Source organism: Nipponia nippon, unplaced genomic scaffold (genome assembly GCF_047370975.1).
Source record: "Nipponia nippon isolate SJK-2023a ecotype South Korea unplaced genomic scaffold, ASM4737097v1 scaffold_20, whole genome shotgun sequence".
Classification (NCBI taxonomy): domain Eukaryota; kingdom Metazoa; phylum Chordata; class Aves; order Pelecaniformes; family Threskiornithidae; genus Nipponia; species Nipponia nippon.
Genome location: NW_028262337.1, coordinates 2,048,843 through 2,070,054, shown reverse-complemented (window position 1 = coordinate 2,070,054; position 21,212 = coordinate 2,048,843). Strand labels below are relative to the sequence as shown.

General features: G+C 43.3%; 1 protein-coding gene across 1 annotated transcript; it reads left to right on the top strand.

Annotated features, from left to right (window-relative positions):
* The first annotated feature begins 4,291 nt into the window (after window positions 1-4,291).
* CCL28 (C-C motif chemokine ligand 28) lies at window positions 4,292-21,212 on the top strand. Its single transcript, XM_087759817.1, has 3 exons — window positions 4,292-4,416; window positions 16,965-17,091; window positions 17,929-21,212. Exons 1-3 carry the CDS (start codon window positions 4,353-4,355, stop codon window positions 18,083-18,085), a joined length of 348 nt encoding a protein of 115 aa, XP_087615943.1. The 5' UTR covers window positions 4,292-4,352; the 3' UTR covers window positions 18,086-21,212.

Genomic DNA, 21,212 nt, shown 5'->3' with positions numbered 1-21,212 from the left:
TCAGAGAGATTTTCACTTCTCTCTTGAATGCCAGTCAGCTTCTTGTCTCTGTTAGCACCTGTGTTGCAGCATCCTCTCCTCCTTTTGTGGTTTGGCCCCCAAAGCACTGCCCTGTGAGGAGCGATCCCTTTTGCTGTGTACCAGTGGTAAGGGCTTTCTCCGTGCTGTTTCCATTGGTGATGATAGCTACTACCACAGTAAGAGCTAAAATCCAGTCAACGCACCTCCAGGTGTTGCCTGGCTCTGCCCGGGGTGAGGGGGGTGTGGGGGGGTGTGTGGGGGTGTGTGTATGTGTGTGGAGTCAGCTGCTTCAGATGGAATTCAAAATACCTGGAATGAAAATTTTATTGAAATGGCCAGTAGAAAATACTAGGTATTTCTCTGCAGTTTTGGCACTGCAGCCAGAGCTGGCACCTTTGTCTTCCTGGTGTGTAAAGCCCGAAGCCTCTTCAGGACAAAAACCTGCATTCTTCCAAAGAACTCAACTTTCATCCTGTTCTATCATAATTTAATGGTCAGGGAGTGGGAAGTCGATGCCATAAGTGCCCTAAGCAGCGGGCAACAGCACAGGCTGGGACAAGCCTTTCAGCTCCTCCTGCACGGGCTGCAATGCCATGCAGCAGAGAGAGCAAGAGTCCTGGGGAGGCTGGGCACAGCAGGGGCATGAGAGCATTATCTCTTTGTGGGGACATTGACCTGATGGGAGGGAAATGGGCACTCCAGTCCCTCCTCAAGTTTTTTCTCTCTTTTATGTATCAATAAGAAGTAGTGCTGAATGTAAAATATACCCCCTAGCTGGCTCTTGGGGGAGCTTTACTGAGAAGTGGGTGTACCTATACCCTCCCTCTGAGGCAGAGGACTGAATCTGGCTGGCTTGCTTCTTAGCAAGTGCATTAACCATTTTAAATGTTCACAGCTCAAATTTTTCTTCTGGATTCTTTTTTTTTTTCTTTCCCTCCAAAGGAAACTACCCACAAATAAATGTCTGGTATGCAGAAGGCTGAATGAGATCTATGCAGAGAATTTTAAAGTCTGGGGGTTTATGGTATGCACAGGGCTAGCTTGTGCAGTCTAGAATAGGGGACATGTGAAGAGGTCACAGTTTGGGATTTTGATACCCACACAAACAATTGGAGACATTTCTAGGAAGTCTGAAGTATAACTGTAAATTATGTTCCCTGTCCATTCATGATTTAAGCCAGCCTAGGGGAAAAAACAATTATTATTGTGAGTTGATTTTTATGATCATTTACAGAATAACAGGAAGTACTGAAGTAATAGGTAAGCCTGTTGCATCTATCAGTATGTCAGAAGCCTTCATCAAATTAAGTCTTGCTGGAGACAGCCATGATCCAAAGTTGTTTGAACATGAATTATTCTGCTTTAACAAACTGAGCTGGCGGTTTTAGTCTTCGTCAGTGATCCTGTTGCAAAAGAAGATTGTCTGAGGGTAAGGAGTGGGTTAAAGAAGGACAGTTTACTCTTGAGTAACTGGAGAAAGGTATATATAACTGAAGGCATTATATTACAATGCATATTAATGTAGAAGCTACAATTACTAACTTCTGCCCAAAAATTAAAGGCTAAGATTAAAAGAGCTGTCAGTTTTAGCCTTTCCAGCAGTCCTACATTCACAAATAAAAGGTAGAACTTCAAAAAGGATTAAAACAAGGATTTGCTTTGTTTCTCAGGATAGAAGAATGACTACCTTCTCATTTGCAACACTTTCTGCCTACAGGTTTGCACTTCCATTTGAGCTTTGAATGCAATCCAAGTCAATATGTCAATAAAACTACTCACTTTCCTTTAGCTGTACTTGTAACTAATGCCACTGTCAACGAGGTCAGTGCAATTCTTGGAAAAGAATTTCTGGGTAACTTGTTCTTCCTTTGTAAGCTGGGTGGCTGCCTGCATGTTTGTGTGGAGTAATAGCACAATATTTGCTGTTGTTCCCTGGCTTTATTTTTATTTTTAATTCTCAGTCTCATAAAACAGAGTTGTTTCCTCAGTTTACATTTTGTCCTGTTCTAATAGGTTTAGCATTTTAAATTGTTGACAAATGATATAGCCTCCATAAAGTGGAAAGCATGTTCCGGGTCTGACATAATCATAGTTTCCTTGCTGCACTTTCCCACTGAAGTAAATAGACATTTATTTTATTTTTGACATATAAATGACACCATGAACTCTGAGGGAACATAAGATGTAAAACTTGAGCTCAAACAGAGTAATGTGACTGAGGAAGTAAGTTTTATTCAGTATGCTGTAGTTTTGTTGCCAGCAGCAGAGAAATGAATACCTGCAGATACCTGTATTTACTCTGCATTTTGGAGAACATGGCGTGTATGTGTGTCTAAGCAACCACCTGGGAACAATTTGGACTTGTCACTGCAGGAACCAGTCTTAAAAAGCGCCGAGTGCTTTGGTACTTCCCCCATCCCCGTCACTGCTACAGCTCCCCATACTCCATACTCCTACTGTGGTGAGACTTCTCTGATCTGTATCAGGCCTTTAAAGCTGTATCTGGAAAAGCATTTGTCAGGACAAACTAGTTCATTATCTGCAAGGACACAACGCACCCTCTTTTGCAGTGTCACACAGACACATGAATACAAAATCTAATTCTGACTGAAGCTGTTTCTTTAATGTGTTACTCCAGTAACACCTGTCTGACTGTATTTCTTTTAATCTAGCTTGTTCCTCTTCGTGCTACTTTGAAGGTCATTAAAGCTGCTAATAGTCTTGTCCTTGTCTAAGTTCATGTTAATAAAGGTGTTGTGACCTCTCTTAGCTTTGGCCGTGGCCGTTTAGCTTTTATAACAGATTTTTCACTGTAATTAAATGGTGACAATGAATCAGCTTGTTGATTTCAACATAAATGGCTTCCCTGAAATCACACTTTAAACAGCACACATCATTATCTACTACTCTTTCTCCTCTTACCAGTAGACTTTCATTCGAAAGTGTAGTACTCTGCATTTGCCCCATTCTCTTAACCTGTTAGATAACAGTGTCAAGCAGAAACCAAGAGCTATGAAGTAAAACTGCAACAGCCAGAAAGTTTGACTGCACAATATTAATTTATTATTAGATGGAATTGCAAAACTGGTGCTAGAACAGTGTAAGTTAGACTAAAGTCCCTGAGGTTAGTGATTTCTTCTACCTTGTGTTCTGGAAATTTAGGAATGGAGAATGGCTGTAATGACTCAGACCAAAGGTGAGCTTGGTTGAACAGTCTAGGGACTTTCCACACTGATTTTTCTAGTTCAGCCCTGGAAAAGGTCAAAGCGGATAGCCTGCACTGCAGTGGCAGTGGTGGAGTATGGCAAAATATGGCAACTGCTTGCTACCCATACAGCCATAGTGTTCAATTCAGAGCAAAACCACAGGGTAACCTTTTTGGCTTTTAGAAGACTGGAACCAGTGACGTATGTCAAGTGTAGCAGGAAATTTGAGGATTTATTTTGCCCAGAGACAGTTTTCCCCATCGCTTGCATGAGTCAGAAAAAGACTTTGCCAGTGCCCCTCACAGAAGCGTTACAGAAATTATCAGCCTCCAAATATGCATCCTTTTTTTTCCCCACTGAAAGCTACATGTTTTTTCAGATTGAGTCTTCCTCTGATATCACAGGAAATTTCTGAAATGGGCTGCAGAAACAAGAATCAGGAAAAAAATGGAAGGAGATGATACACCAACTGCAGCTTCTCTCCAGCTGTCTTTCACCAAAAACGTTGCAGAGTCTCTTTCATGAACACCACAGCTGCTGCATCACCAGTGGGCAAAAAGGAAGCAAGGGAGTAAGATGTGCTAAACAACATGGTCCTTGCTCAGGGTCTTCACAGGCTGAAAACGCACAGGTCAAATGCAAAGCTAGTGCAAGGCTAGGGTCTTCTTGAGTTTGTGGCTGTTTATACTACAGCAGGTTTGGCCCATGACTTTGCATGTTTAGCTTTCACGGAGATGATACCTAATAGCAGAGGGTTTTTTTTCTTCTGCCTTAATCCTGCAAATATTTGTTTCTGACGTATTTCTACCCTTGGCATTTCTATTGTTGAAGAGTCTCATCAGTGAGGAGGGCTGGGAGGGTCCAGCCATAAGGCAGTATGATCTTGGGGTACTACGTGAAAAATAGCCTATTTTCCCACCTGGCAAAACGTTTAACCACACACCTACAGGTGAGAAGAGGAATGCTGCTGAAGTCCATAGTGCCACACGGGACGGAGCCGACGTCGAGCTGCTACTCAGGGTGGGGCTTCGAGTCACGTTCACCCCCGGCAGCAGGAGGTAGGGTCAGGTGTTCCCGCAGCTCACCGCCGGCACCGCGGCCGTGCTCCTGCAGCTCCGAGGAGGAATGGATGTGAACTTGGTCTCTGTGTTGGCTATTCTAGCAGTCACGGTTAGTCAGACGTCTGAGAGTAAGTAAAATTGTACCTTATCCATTTCTATACTTTAATCTCCTAAAAGTAAAAGAAAAAAAGATCTGAAGGGTGTCTACCTGGAATTGTGTCTGCTTGAGCCTTCGCAGCTCTGTACAGGACCACAGATGATAGCTTAAAGGTCTGTGCTGTAGCATGGGAAGATTTAAAAAATGAAACCTGTCTGTCTTAAACTGCACAGAACAATTGACCTTTGTTTCAGTGGAGTCAGGGCTTCACCTGAGCGTTTCCTCGGTGTTTCCACAACAGATGTGGGGATTTCATGGTTCTGTGAAATGGCTTAAGCAAGGAAAATCGGTGTGGGTTATTTGTTGTAGCAAACATTATCAAGAACATTGTAGCTGAGAGATTTTAACTGCTGAAGGTGTAAGACCTTTAAAGCAGTGATTTCCTGAGGGCACACCTAATAAAATTTCACTATTTGTTTAAAGGGATTTCTCTAGTTCAGCTGCAATTTCCTCCTTTCCAAACTTCTTAAGAGGGAATATGTTTAGAAAATCACTTGGTCTTTTTCCTTTAAAGTTAAATTGCCCAGATGGCTAAGATTTCAAAGAACTTCTTATGACAAACTTCATGTAACTGATTTCTCTCTGCAGAAAAGCGGTTTTGCATGCAGCTTTGCTCTGCATTCAGTGCAGCATGTCTGGAGGATTTGGGAGATCTAATAACACTTCCTTTTGTGTTCTTGCATTTTCATCAAAATTAAAAAAAATTCAAAACAGATTAGCCAGTGCTGTGCTTGAATTCTTAGTTTTTCTTTGTAATTTTCTACTGAAACATAAGCTGTGTTCACAGAGAAGATAACTCAAATTCTGGAGGACTTCAGCCTTTGAGATGCTCCTTTCTCCAGCTCCACTGACTTCCGTAGGAGTAGGAATCATGGAGTTCCTTGAGGATTTAGACAACACATGGACAAAATCTGCCTTGAAATTTTATCCTGTTAAAATGGCCACTGCACCTGTTGGTGTGGGAAGGCTCTGCAGGTGCTCTTCTATTAGATTTATGATCTGGCCAGTCAGCAAGGTCTTGCACAATAGGACTGGCACGTACATGCACAGGTCAAAGTAAAGGTTCTCTTAGAACACATTTTTTTATACTGAACCTTCTGGCACAGGGGAAATATCTTTGCCACCTAACTTTCCTCATGCAAACATGCTCCACATTTAGCAACAATATTGAAACAGCAGAACCCACAATAAAAATGGGTAGAACTGAATGTGGCTGTCTGGGTACTGGCACACCCTATCCTCATCTGAACTAGATTTAGGGTTAGCCCTAACTAGGGTTAGGCTTCTTAGGCTGGCCATTATGCATCCATTTATTGGGATGGGATTTATACGGTCATGGTACAGATATACAAGTAAGATTTGGGCTGGTAAATGCAAACTTGCAGAAGTTTGCTTTGCTTGTGGATGTGAACAGGTAGCTGTTGACAGAGGCCAGGAAAGCCATCTGGTGGCCAAAATCACACCCAGCCACAGGCAGGAACGCGGCCCTGCCAGGCAGTGTCAGAAAATGAGATCAAGATTATTTTGTAGAGTGTGACAGGGATGTTTTGGGATTTTTTTTTTCCATAATATAATTCAAAAGAAGATTTTTCAATTTTACTTTAAAAAAACCCTGGTAGTCTTCCATCATCCCATCTCAGTGCCAGGGATTTACAGAGTGCCAGATGCTATCACACCTTCAGTGAAGTGGGCGGCACTGCGTGACAGAGTATGCAGCAGCTTGGGCAAGGGAACTTATTTCAAAGGTGGTCGGTTTGAATTTCAATTTGAGAAGACAGAAGTTCTCTTTCAGAAGCTCCTACATGTATTTCATCTTGAAGATATGAAGAGAGAAATTTGGTAATTTCTATACAGTAAAAGCATCCAAAACAAATGTTAAATGCTACAGAGTAGGAATAACACCTAAATAAGCCTGTCCGGGTCTTCCCAAAGGAGTTAGCTGGAATTACCCTCGTCAAGTTATTCCAGTAACGCTAGTCAGGTCAGAGTGAGGGTGATCTATGCAGTGTGGGAGATGGGTTCCCTCTTATCAAACTGCGTTGCTTTATAGAAAAAAAACAGGTGCATGTTCACATGACATCTTCTTTTTGCATCTTAACATGCAAAGCATTATCTGGCTTGTTTTTGCTAGGAATAGCAGAAATTTCACCTGATAAGGCACTAGTGTTTGTTTGACCACATCAATATTACATGCTGTTTTGCCAATTTTTGACCTGCATTTCCTTGATGCTCTGTAGTCCAGAGCATCAAGGATGTTGTTTGGGGACAGACAGCTTGCAAACTGATAGTGATTTGATGGACAAAGACCCATTTGAAAATCATGACCTATATGACATACCCAGCTGCCCATCTCCAGTCGGCCTTCCAGCCTTGGAAATGTCCATATTAACAGCAGTCCTCATAGCAGAACAGGAAAAGCATCACTGCATAACTTCATTTCTGTTTATTCTTGGCCATAAAATTAGGTAGTATGATTTATATATTTATATATTATGATTTACACTTTATTTATGGTTATTTCCACCACTTCAGCAGGTATAGTGTAGAATCCCTTCTACCTTTTGTTTGTCTCTTTCTGAGAATCATGCTTTAACTGTATGTATTACCACACAGTCAAAATAGTAGGATGCATTAGGGCATTTTTCAGCATTTGAGTTCCCCTCTCATCTCCAGCTATTAAGCAACCTCTTTGTTCTTACAGAGTACAGCTATGCTACATTTGCCAAGGATTCTAGCATCCTGCTTTGTTCACCTGCCAACCAGGATCAGAGACTCCTGCATAATGAAATAGTTATTGACTTGCTTTAGGTTAAGCTGAAAAGACCTGTTTTGAGGCACTGAACTCTTAAAACAGCCTCAGGTTTGTTTTAGATGAGAGGAACACCTTCTGGCAGCTTCACGACCAAATGAGTGCTAAATGAGCTGCCTTACAGTAGTTAATACAAAGTGTAGGTGATGTGATAGTAAATTTCCTTCCAAGGACAGAGCCTGGATTCTATGTTCATAAGCCAACAACACTGGATTAAGAGCTGAAACTTGTCTATGGAAATGGGTGTACTGAGACCAGAGCATTTCAGTACGTAACATGTTCCGACTAAGCAAGACATTAATCTGGTTAATCAATGCAAAGGAGGGTTTTTTTTCCAGACGTACAAAGCCTACTTTGTAACCACAAAAGAATTCCACTAGGAAACACTAATGCCTACTGCTCATAGCCCCAGTTGTGCCAACGTTGTGCAATCGGTGCAGAGCCGCATCAGTGCTTGGTGAACTTGAGGCACATGAGCAGCGGGTCTCACATTTCAGCGTGGACACAAGAAATGCCCCCGGTTTACAGATCTCACGGTGCAAGAGAAGCTGTCCCTCAGACCACACAGTATGTTGGGGGATCCCATTCTGCTTAATAACTATATGTGTCTTTGCTGGGCTCCCTTAGTTTGTGGAAGTGCAAGAACTATCTTTCTGGTTTTTTGGTTATGTAGAAGAACGTCTACAGCATGGCCTTTCACTCAGCAGTCCATGGGTCACATCCAGTTCACGAAGGTCAACTACATGCTCTGCCAGCCATGCTGACAGGCTCCTCTGTGCTGCCAGCAGGATTCAGGAGTGAACACCAAAGGCCTGGTCAAAATGCTAACTGCTGGAGTGAAACCTCTCAGGAAAAGAGCTGCACAAGGCCTGCCTAAGGCAGCTGGGTTGGGTCTGGAGCAGAGAGAAACAGAGACAGGGACGAAAAACGCCGTTCCCCCTGTTCTCACCTAGAGCCCAGCTTTTCCTATTGTGTTTAGTCAGAAGAGGCCAAAATGAAATCAAGCATAGTTAAGAGCAAGCACAGGGGTGGGGAACGCAGTGGCTCCATCCCTCACCATCTATTTCCACGTGGCTTCATTTCCTCTTTTTTTCTCCATCTGGCCCGCCCTTCACGAGGCAAAGACCTGCCCTGCCATGTGTTTCTCCTTACCAGTGGTCTGCCCTACCCATATTGAGACATTAACCCAGTTCTACTGCCTAAAAACTCCAGCCAGAGAGCAGCAGAACAGCCACTGGCCGCTCCGGCTCTATGCCATAGGAGGGCTCTTCATCAGGCACTACAGTTTCCCTAAATGGGTAGGCAAATCTAAAAATATCAGCTCAAAACTGAAGGAGGGGAATGTTCTTTGTTGCCCCAGAAACTGAGCAGGCAGCAATAATTTCTTCTAATATTTCTTGCCTGAACCCTAGATGACACGGCCTTCCTCAGCTGTTTAACACATGGCTCTCAAGTTTGAGAATGAGGATGAAAAAAACAAAGCAGAAAGGATGAGAAAAGCTTCTATGGACTGAGTTTGGCCAGGCAGCAGATAGGAGATGGAAAAAGAAACTTTTGGCGGTCAAAGAGACTTGATACTGATCAACAGAAGTGTAAAGACAGGTGTAATAAAGAGTACTCACGGAGGACTTCCATCAGAGCCGTTGTTTCCTCTGTGCTTCATTCTCTAGCACTGTACTGCAATCGCATCAATTCAAACTCACTGAGTCTCACAGAGTTTGAGGATCTTTTCCATTTAGGAGCAACATTTTACTAAAAGAGCTTCTAACAGGTCTAGCTGAATGCACGTGAAAACAGTAATCTAGTTGCCAACTGCTTTTGATCCTTTCAGCCCTAAGAAAGTGACCAACTACTGTATCACCAAGATTTGACAGGCTTCTGTCACATCCCACCTGGGGAGGAGCAGGGAGGAGTGACTCAGATTCGCACATCCTCTCGGTGTGGATTAAGGTGGGCCAACACTCAAGGTCTGTACGCAAACACCAGCTTTAATAGAAAGCTTCTAAAGAGACAAATATTGAGTACAAATACTCGTTACCCACCAGCCCTCTCATGGTTAGATCTACCCCAGCGGCTTCATGGAAAGTCAAGGTAGGCTGTGCAGTACTTGACTACAAGTTAATAACTTTAACAACTTAATCAACTTAGGAAAAGTGAGAGAGAGAGAGGGAAAAGAGAATCACCAGTCCTGGATCCAGCGTTGGTCCTGCCAACAGAGGTGTTTGGTGGGGAAAAAGGAGGAGAGCAAGGAGGAGGAGTGAAGGGTCTTATAGAGATGTCGATTCTGTGCAGGGTGCTTGGTGATAACTCCACAAATCAAGCACGCCATTATACAAACTACAGCACATTTATCAGGCTACATGATTAGTATAAACCCGCCTAAATTTACACTTACTGGTTAGTGATTAACATTTCATACACTATTGGTTTATTGTATTTAAATTAGCCTCGCTTGCTATACACATTAGCAGGCACGCTCCTCTCAGGTGGGGGGGGGGGGGGGGCAAGTCTTTTTGCTCCTGAATTGAGTCGGTGGTCACGATCTCCCCTCACCGCATTTACCTTTCACCCAGTTTCTGCAGTTTTATCAGACTTTGTGTTTTCCTGGCCGCAGTCCAGTCTTTGGCACCAAGATCTTCCCTTTTATCAGCTTGTTAGCTCTTCTTCAAGGCTAGAGCCTCAGTTTTCCACCGTTCCTTACTTTATACGAACACTTTCCTATCTTTTAGCTCCCTCCCAAATTCCTTTTCCAAGGCACAAGTGGTTAGTAGTTTTGCTAATTGGAAGATTACATCAGAGACACCAGTCAAATTAAGAGGGGCGACCAGTCAGACCAAGAGGAGCGATACCAGGACTGTCCCCCAGGCAGTAGGTGTGGGGGGGAATAAGAGGCTTCACAGCCCAGGGGGATGGGGCCGAGGCAAGGCCGCCCTGTCTCCACAGGGCTCCCTCCCTCACCCTCGCTCCAGGTACCATCCGGTCCTGGGTCCCAGCGACTGTGGCCCTGCATTGTGGTTTTAGCACCCAGGCTGTTTGAGACATCTCGTGGTTTTGCACTAGCAGTTGTCTACAGCTTCCAAGGAAACAAACCACCGTGGGAAGTTTAAATGAAGCTCTTGTGCTACGTTCCTTGAACAACAAGCACTGTTTCAAAATAATTCAGAATTTCAGGGATTTCCTTTTTCTTTTTTTTTTTTTTTAAGAAAAAAATCAAGTGGGGTTTTTCAGATGTGCTGCACAACTTATTCTCACTAGAAAGGCAAAGCTTTCTTTTCTCTCCACTTCTTTTAAAATTGACAAATCTATACACAGCACGTTAAATAAATCCACTATAATGCAAAGATCAGCACTATTGTATTCCACAAGCCACATGCATCTGAAAAGGAGGTCCTTGAGAGGGAAGGTGGGGTGAGTGAAGGTATTTTTCCAGTTAATATCTTGCCTGTCCTCTGCAAGGGTGCTTAACTTGCTCCTATGGACTTTTCTGCAATTGCAGTATTTAGATGCCACCCAAAAATATGAAACAAAACCTTTAAAAAGCAATAGATCTTTCCCTGGTGTGAGCTCCCAGGGAAGAAATACCAAAACAGGTAATACCACCTGCTGAAATAACGACAGAGCAATCCCTGAGTGGACCTGCCTCAAGATACATCGCTAAGCTTGTTGGTCCTTTTAGCGGCTCCTTTAGCTGTCTGGTTAAAGAGGCTCAGTGTCAGACAACAGATCTAAACAATTTTTAGGTAAGCAGCTGTGGATTTCTGATTATGCCATTGAGCCATAGAGACAAATGAAATGGGCAGCACTGAAAAAATCTCTTTGACTGATAAATGGCACACAAACATCATTGTGGAAAACCGCAGTTCTTTCCTTTTAACCACTGTTTAGACCAATGATTACTAATAAGCCTGATCTAATTGCTGAAACTACAAAAAAGTTGTGGCTTTGGGTTGGGCTGAGATCATTATCTTTGCTTATTACCTGTGGTTCCTTCCCACTTGTGGGATTACAGTGCAGTTACAGTAATAATGGACTGGGCAACGGAGATGCAGGATGGCTCAGTGCTCCAGGAGAGCAGCATCCCCTCTCCTGGGGCTCTGGGGAAATAGAGGAATTCCTTGGCTCACTGCCCTGATCGTTCTTGCCACTCAGGAAAAAAATAATCACTTTTAAAACTGACTCCCATGTAAAAAGGTACCAGTGATCACAAGTGCTTCTGCCAACACAAGGTTGCTGATGACACTTTCATGTTGTCTGACAAAAAGACCCTGATGCCATGTATTCATCTGTGATTCAAAGATAATTAATTTCTATTTTCCATATTGTAGCTGTACTTTCATGCACAGAACAACAACCAAAAAAATGTTTAAAAGTGACAGCTTCTTTTTGGTCAAAAAGAAGTGCAGATCAGAATTCCTCAAGGCAAACACCCATACAAACCTATGAAAGCAAGACAGCCTCCCCAGGCACACGCCTCAAATAAAAAGTTACTAGCAGGCTCTCAATCTCCGTAAGAAATGCTTTTGCCTCTTTAGCAAGAACATAAGCACCACCTCATCCACATTTTATAGAAAATTTCAGTCTGCTTTCTGTTGATGTATTCACCAGTTTCACTTGCAGTCTGTGGCACGTTCTCATGTTGAGAGGCACAGCTTTTTGTATAGCTGCATGGATTAGATGTCAGTGGCTTAATGCTCCAATTCAAAGACTGACTGAGCATCAGGTAATTGACTTCACTCTGAAACTGCTACTCTAGTTATATAAGTGGTATCTAAAGGTGCAATTATAAACAAGTTTCTAAAAGATGCAATTCCTGTTGGCTACATTCCTTGCAAAAGGGCAGTCTGTCACGAGTGGCCAGTGAGATACTCATAAGCTCACCTGGATGCATCAAGAATTTTGCTTTATTTTCCTTACGTGAGTTTGTGTATATTTTTCCTTATAAAGCTATAAAAGTACATCAATATTAATTTCTTAATTTTCAGCTATAAAGTGTACAAATGACTAACACAGTGCTATATAGTGCACTATATTGCACTATAAAGTGCAATACAGATGGTTCAGATCTGAGGATCAAAGCAAGTGATGTTTCTGAGCATGTCAAGTGGGATGAGGGCAAGAGATGGTAGCCAGGCACCGGAGAAAACAGGTGAGGAAGAGTTCAGAAGACAGATGGCTCACGCTAAGACCTTCGGTGATATCCAGCTGTTCCACAGGAGGCTGGCAGTGCTGGTCTTGCCAGGTATTTTAGTTTACCAGACCCCAAAGAAGCACAGGCCTAGACCTCTCCGAAAAGCACAGCTGGCAACCTCAGACAGAGTTCAATGTATAATAACCCTTCCTTGAGTTTTTGTCCCACATAGTCCTTCTGCCAGGAGCTGACTGCTGACAACAGAAGTTCATACTTTAGTGTCACCAATGCTGTCTTGAGCTCTCAGAAAAAATTAAACTTAGTGGCGCTCAATAAGCTGAATTGCCATTTGCAAATGACAATTAATTGGCTTCACAAGCAGTACGCTGTTAAAGAGAGAAAATCGAAGAACAACAGGGAAATAATACAGGTAACATTCAACACTTAATTAATCCTTCTGCACCATGATTATTTACAGTCCTCCTCTCTGGGCTGCTGAGGAGGCAGCTGCTAGGCCAGCTGCTTTCTTTCACCCTCCCTTCCGACGGTGAAATCCCAGGGCTCTGTCATACCCCACCAGGACGCAAGCCCCCTGCAAGCTGCAGTGGGTAGTATGCCTGGTCTTCGGCGACTCCTGCTGCACCGCTAGCTGCTTGAGCTCGCTGCTACAGCTTTGCCGGCATCTTGCGATGCACTCAGCGAGCACTCTTGTAAGGAACAGAGCACACAATCTTCTTGCTTACAGGAAAATTTTTAAAGAGACTTCTCATCTCCTGCTTACAGGAACTGAAATTGATTCTCCTGCTTCTTTTTTGCTTGCTCTATGTCTCTTGCGATCCAAGGCTAAATGATTATTTAAGGAACAGCATGATATACAGGCTAGGAAAAACAAAAAAAACCTCCAACAAATAGGAAGAAGACTCTTCTCCCCAGTTCTCCCAGATTAGTTCATGAACTGGGACACAGGGGTCCTTGCTGTGCTCACTTTGAAGCATGGGTGTGATCCTGAGACCCTCACATCCTAGACAAATGCTTAAGCCACATAGCCTTGCTTGTCCTTGAGCTGGTGCAGGGAATCCCTTTTAGAAGATCTATTTCTGAACTAGAGCAGAAGAAAGCCAAACACCAAAATGTTAGTATTTGTCATGAAAACAATCTTGAGTTATGATTCTGCTTTTTAAGGTTCAGTGACTTTTTATTTTCAAGATGGTATTAGCAAGCAGGAAAAAATCTGCAGGAGATCATTCCCTAGCGGAGACACATTCAGCCATGAGAGCCCTTGGGGCAAAAGAAAACACAAAACCCAGAAACATCATTAATAATTTCAAAGACAGAAGATAATGGGCCTGATTCAACCTCACAAAGCAGAGCTTTTAAATTATACTCCTGGCATTTCCTGTGTCATTAATGTTGGTCATCTTCTTCCACAAATAAAACACTTACATCTTTTAAATTTTATTTATTTTACTGTAACAAGCCTTTACATATGTATGCACAAGGAGAGGTGGAAGAAACTGTTCTTTAAACAACAAAAACACCCACCTGTCTTCTGGGAGAAGCTGAGAGGATGGTATCTCGTCCCATAAGCTGTAAAGATAACTAAGCCTTGACACCCCTCTGAAATGCCCTTCCACTAATGCGTCCAGCATGGGGAGCAAACAGGAGGAACCAGAAGTCTGTCTGCAGGTGCAGGGCTAGGACGTCACTGGGATCACAGAGACATGGTGGGATGGCTTACATGACTGGTGTGCTGCAATGGAGGGATGTGGTCCTTTGGAAGAACAGGCTGTAAGGCAAGGAGAGGGAGTTGCCCTTTATGCAAGAGAGCAGCAGGAAGGCATGGACCTCTGCCTGGGGATGGATGATGAGCCAGCTGGGAGCTTATGGGTCAGGAGTAGTGGGCAGACCAACATGGGTGACATTGTAGTGGGTGTCTGCTATAGACCTCCTGACCAGGAAGAAGCAGATGAGGCCTTCTTCAAACAGCTGGAAAAAGCCTCACGTTCACAGGCCCTTGTCTTCATGAAGGACTTTAACCACCCTGAAACCTGCTGGAAGGACAATACAGCAGTGCTGAAGCAATCTACAAGATTTCTTGAGTGCATTGATGTCATCTTCCAGCACAAGTAATCAAGGAACCAGCAAGGAAAAGCACTCAGCTGGACCGGATACTTGCAAACAAGTAAGAACTGGTCAGGGGCATGAAAGTCAGAGGCAGCATTGGCTGCAGCGTCCGTAAGATGGTGGAGTTCAGGATCCTAGGAGAAGGGAGCAGGGCAAAAAGCAAGATCACAGGCCTGGATTTCAGGAGAGCAGATTACAACCTCTTCAGAGGCCTGCTTGGAGGAATCCCATGGAATATGACCCTGGAGAGACAAGGGGTGCAGGAGAGCTGGCTGATATTCAAGGGTCACCTCCTCCAAGCTCTAGAAAGGTCTGTCCCGACAAACAGAAAACCGAGCAAAGTGGAAGGAGGCCTGCATGGATGAGCACAGGTGCCATAACTGAACTGGAACATAAAAACAAAGTGTGTAACGAAGGGGTGGAAGCAAGGGCAGGTGACCCTGCTGGAGTATAGAGTTGCTGTCTGATCATGCAGGAATGGGGTTAGGAAAGCCAAGGCTGAGCTGGAGTTGAATCTGGCAAGGGATGTGACATGCAACAAAAAAGGATTCCACAAGTACATAAACAGCAAAAGAAAGAGGTGGGAATATGCGAACCTGCTGCTGAACGGGGCAGGGCAACTGCCGACAAATAACATGGATAAGGCTGAGGTACTCAATGCCTTCTTTGTCTCACTCTTTACAATTCAAACTGGCCTTCAAGAATCCCCAGGTCCCTGAGACCAAAGGGAAAATCTGGCACAAGGAAGACTTATCATCAGTGAAGGCAGACCAAATTAGGGACCCCTTGAAAAAACTGGACCTACATAGGGCCACAGGGACAGTGCTGAGGAGGCTGGCTGATGTAATTGTGAGGCCACTGTCAATTATCTTTGAACAGTCATGGCAACTGGGAGAGGTTCCTGAAGACTGGAAGAGAGCAAATATCACTCCTATCTTCAAGAAGGGCAAGAAGGAAGATCCAGGGAACTATAGGTTGGTCAACCTCACCTCAATCCCTGGGAAGGTGACAGAGAAAACCCTCCTGGAAAGCATTTCCAAAGTTCTGAAGGACAAGACGGTGATCAGGAGTAGTCAGCATGGATTTATGAAGGGAAAATCATGCTTGACCAACCTGATAGCCTTCTGCAATGAGGTCACTAGCTTGGTGGTCAAGAGGAGAGCAGTGGATGTTGTTCACCTTGACTTCAGTAAAGCCTGTGATACAATCTCCCATAACATCATCATGGACAAGCTAACAAAGTACAGGTTAAATAAGTGAATAGTGAGGTGGACTGAAAACTGGCCAAATGAACAGGTCCAGAGGCTTGTGATCAGTGGCACAACGCCCAGTTGGAAGCAAGTCACCAGTGGTGTACTGCAGGGGTCAACACAGGGGCCAATACTGTTCAACATCTTCATTAATGACCTGGACGATGGGACACAATGTGCCCTCAGCAAGTTTACAGATGATAAAAAACTGGGAGCAGTGGCTGATGCACCACATGGTCTTACTGCCTTACAGACAGACCTCAACAGGCTGTAGAAATGGGCAGAGAGGAATATCATGAAGTTCAACAAGGGGAAATGCAAAGTCCTGTGGAAAAATAACACCAGGCAGCAGTACATGCAGTACATGCTGGGGGCTGGTAGGGGAGGGAAGAAGAAACCCATTTGGTTTGTCTGCTTGGTTCACAGGACCTTCAGGGCCTGATAATGAGAGAAAGGGAACAAATACGTGACTCGCTCGGTCACAAAGAATGGTTGCTTGCCTCATAAAATGATGTTAGTTAGGCTAACCACATTACCAGGGGTTGGAAGCAGGGGGTACCAGTCACAGTGTCGAGGGAGGTGATCCTTCCCCTCTACTCAGCATTAGTGAGGCCACATCTGGAGTGCTGGGTCCAGTTCTGGACTCCCCAGTACAAGAGAGACATGAATATACTGGACAGAGTCCAGCAAAGGGCCACAGAGATGATGACAGGACTGGAACATCTTGCATATGAGGAAAGGCTGAGAGAGCTGGGGTTGTTTAGCCTGGAGAAAGCTCAAGGGAGGTCTCATCAAGGTGTTGTAATCATCATTCCCATACCTGATGGGAATGAAAGAAGAAGAGGGAGCCAGGCTCTTTGCAGTAGTGCCCACTGACAGGACAAGAGGCAATGGGCACAAATGAAAACACATTAAATTCAATCTGAACAGAGGAAAACACTTTTATTTGCTGTGAGGGCGGTCAAACACTGGAGCAGGTTGCCCAGGTATGTTGTGGAGTCTCCATCCTTGGAGATACTCAAAAGGTATCTGGACATGGTCCAGGGCAAGCAGCTCCAGGTGGCCCTGCCTGAGCAGAGGGGTCAGACCAGATGACCACCAGAAGTCCCTTCCAGCCTCAACCATTCTGTGATTCTGTGAAGTCAAGCTATGACTTGTTCCCTTTTTATCATCTATGTTGTTTCTGACATCGTTATTACTCTTTTTAGCTTTGTTTCCTGGGGCCTTTAACTGTTGCACGAAAATTTCCGATGAAATTCCCAAAGGAATCCTCCAAAGAGTGGAGAGGTTTGAAATCCAGAAAGCAGACGGCCTGTGCCACCTAGACGCTGTTATGTAAGAGATGTTTTGAGTCCTTCACTGTGAATGGGACAGTGAATTTAAACAAATAGAATCTCAGAATGCTACCACAAATTCAATGAAAATCAAGATCGTGTGTGATTTAAGAACTGTCCTTCCTTGTGCTATTTAAACTTCCGACTGCTAAAATTGAATTTCCTTTTCAGTAACAATATTGATCATTATTCAGCCTGCGCTAACTTTGACACTTGCTTTATTTTCAGAACTGAAGAATGACTCATGCACCTTAAGACTTCTCTGATTTTCTCCAGCTATTGATCTTCTACAAACCTTGCCTAAACTTATTAAATCAACCTTTTGTACATAAGCTATTTCTAATTTTTTTTTTTTTTGGCTGGTACAATATCACACTGTTTGGGTTAAATTGATAAATTTCAAAGAAATCCTGGGCATTTTTTATTTCTAAACATTTGCATGATGATCATGACAATAATAATAATAATAATAATAATAATAATAATAATAATAATAATAATAATAATAATAATAATAATAATAATAATAATAATGGTCTACTTATTTATTGGCCATAGAAATGTACTGATTTGCCCTGTGGTTCTTTTCAGACCCACTGAAGTAGTAAAGCTTTTTTCAGATTTTGGAAGACAAGTGTAATCATGTAAACCTTAGATCCTAACTTTTACACATGTGAAACCAGAAAAGAGTGAATGGACATAGTATTAAATATAATTTAAGATTAACCAGTTCTAACTTTGTGGTCTTCATAGGTGAGTGATAAGTATGATCGTGTTAAAAAGTTGGGGTTTTTATGTTTTTTTCTTTTAAACTGACAACCGATTTTTGCTTTGGCAGTCTCTACATAGAAGGCAGAAAGTTCTGTGTGAGCCCACGGATTAAAAAGGTTAAAATATGGATGAAGAAGAATAAGCACAAGATTCCCAGAAAAAAGCCTCATGGTAGAAAGCAGAGAAGAACAAAAATTATTAAAAAGAAAGAAAAGGAACAGTAACGTGATGAAGCAAGCCCCATGATGAAGATACCTGCGGCATATGGCACTGCAAACAAAGATACTGGACTTCATCAGTGATGGATGATTGAAGCATTAAAATGACTTTTCAAATATCTATGCGCTAGAGAAAGCAGTGGCAGAAAACATCACCTGTACACAAGAACGATACTGGTCAGATTACCAGCCAAATGACAAGGTGTTCCTGACAATGTCTTGTAGCAAGTGCTCGCTGTACCTCCTAGATCTACTGGAAGACTTAAATCCTCCTCTCTCCCACCTTGATTTCATGAAACCGCCCCTGTGATTTCTATTTTAACATGCCAGTATGCCATTCCTTCTCATTGCTCCATTTTCCCAGTCCCATTCTTGGTCCTTATTCTTCCTTGTCCGCAATCATCTTTGTGCTGTTGCCTGTTTTGTTTCTATTCTTCCAGTCATTAATCTTTTTTTTTCTTTTTTGTCTTCTTACGTAATTTTACAGATACCTTTCCAGATACTAGTTCAGTTTAAGTTGGCCAAAACCATGTATCTTTTACTTATTCCAGACAATTTCTGCTCCCAGCTGTTATTATCATGAAATATCATTTCAGTGATAATAACCGAGCCTGTTCATCAGGCTCAAAGTGTGGCATCCGAAGCTATGCAATAAAGATAATCTCTATTGCTTTTGTTCATTCAATTCCCTATTCAAATCCTTCAGCTGGGTCCTTCCTACCCTCTTTGCTGAATTTCTCGTAATTAGCATTGAGGATTGCACGTGTCCGTCAAGGCCTTTCTCTGAAGACTAACGATGATGACAGTCTGGCTGTCTACTCCATAGCCTCCCTCCCACTGTATGGCACTGCCTTCTCCCATGTGGCACAGTCTCCAATTCCCTCCCTCCTTTCTTGGAAACTTCAAACTAATTAAATATTCCCACTAAGCCATCTCAGTCAAAGGCACTTTTCCTCAGAGACGCATACATGGAAAGCAGCAAATGAGGGAAAAGAGAGATCTTAAAAAGAGTAAGTGCCATAGAATGCATATGTAAAATATTTACCTAGTGAGCCAAAATATAATTAATATAGCAGCATAATTATCTCCTTCCTCCTCTTCCCCTACTAATTACTGTTTGTTTTCATGCACTGCATTTGACTTAAATTAGCTTCTCAGAGTTGTCTCTTGTATTTGTTTTGTGATTGTTGTGTCTAACTACATACTGCAAAAATGGGAGAAAGCATGGCAAATGACAGGAGATAGAAGCAGCTGCTGATGGGTTCCCTAAATAAAATAAAGATGAACATCTGTAGCAAGGTCACTAGACAATAGGTAGGATACTCCCCAGATGCATATCTGATGAAAGAAACTGACGCCTTCCAAAACAGAAAAGAGAAAACAAGAAACATAATTATCTTCTCTGATGAGCCAACAGCCTCCTAACAGGGCTGAGGCAACTCATCTAACTCTTGTTCCAGTTTGTAGGGAATACTGTGTACACCACGTGCATTGGCACAGCTCCATCCTCTGCCTGCTGAAATGACAGGCAGGAAGCCTTCTGCCAGGAGCAGGAGCTGGGATCGCTCTCCGACTCTGAACGTGCACAGAAGCCCTTCCTCCCGGACGCCGTGTTCGGCATGCCAGGGAGGCAGAGGATGCGACCCTGGCTGATGCAAGCTGAAATGGCACACGTTTTCCACCATTTCATTTGCACCCGGATGCTGTGCTGCCTGGACACCACACGGATGTAGCAAACGGGAATTAGACATGATCCAGTCCTCCTGGGCCCAAGTCAGCAGAGCACCAGGAATGCTAAATTGCTGAAATATATTACACTATGGTATCGGTATCTTACTGTTTCTGGCAGTTCTATTTATTTTCTTTATCATGTTCTGCTCTGGATTCCAGATTTTAGCTTCACGCTTCCCTCTTGAGTCACAAGTTTCTAGGTGGGTTTATGATGGCATCTCAGCTCCTCATAGCTTTTCCACAAGTGCAACCAGTGGCCTTTTGAGAGTATAGAGGGTATCCCAAGTACTGACTAAAGTATGGAGTGTACCCTAATTTCCATGCCTGTTTTATCGGAGATATTCAGCATTTCACAGGATTAGAGTATGCAACTAACTTCCCAGGCTGGCGCAGGCATGTCTGAGGCCCCTGTGAACCATCTGACTGTTTCATTTACAGAATCATTAAATATTGCCACTTGGTGAAAGCAAGTCAGGAAAGTTTGGGAGACTGGAGGAAGAAGGGAGCGGAGTAAAGCTGACAGTCAGGGTATGAAAAAGTGAAACTGTGGCTGTAGATGAGACCATAGCAGCGCTGCCATCACGCGTGGGAACTCCTGGATGCTCGGTCTGCGAAGGGAAGGGAAGGGCAAGTCCCTGTTGGTGTAGGCAGGGGCTGCTGGGAAGCTCCATACAATCCTGGCTTGCAGACCCGACCTCTGCCGGCTGTAAGAGCGCAGCGGAGCTGCGGTTCTCTCTCTGATTTGGTGAGCAGTATCTGATTCCTAGTGGTGACCTGTTTTTGTACTGTCAGCTTTCCTGGACACCAAATCTTAGATTCTTTTCTGTTCAACAATTACTGCTTCGTATTTGAAATTATAACACTGCTACAGCTCCTCCTCTTACGCATACTGCATAAAAGCAGCAAAGTGTGATCTAAATGCATTTTTATAGCTTTTAATAACCAGAATTGTTACAACGTCACAAATATTGTAAGACCCAGCCAGACCTGCAACTCAAATACTATTGAAACATTTGCATTTTACTGGACCTAGTTTAAAAGACGGGCTTTGGTAGTTTTGTTTACACTCCCAGTCCTTCAGAGCGTGTGTTACCTCGTATCAGGTTCTCTTGGGTTCACCAGACCAAATGGAGAGATCGTGAGATGGCAGAAATCCTCTCCCAGCTGCCAACTGTGTTTCAAGTTTGGGTTCCTGTGCGTTCTTTTGGGAAGCGAATTAGAAATAACTTCTGCTCGTCATTCAGTCTAAAAAACCTTCTTCCCCGATACTGGTATATGAAGTATCAAAACAGCACTTAAAAGATCTACTCCCTGGTACAGTTTCACTTATCCCTGAACCCTGACACACAAATATGTAAAAAAAAAAATCTTCCAGTTTCCAAACCTTCACTTGCCTGACCTC

Coding starts and splice junctions, on each gene's coding strand:
- CCL28 (XM_087759817.1), top strand. CDS start 4,353: ATGGATGTGAACTTGGTCTCTGTGTTGGCTATTCTAGCAGTCACGGTT. Junction 4,417..16,964: donor GGTTAGTCAGACGTCTGAGA/GTAAGTAAAATT, acceptor TACTCTTTTTAG/CTTTGTTTCCTGGGGCCTTT. Junction 17,092..17,928: donor TGCCACCTAGACGCTGTTAT/GTAAGAGATGTT, acceptor TTGCTTTGGCAG/TCTCTACATAGAAGGCAGAA.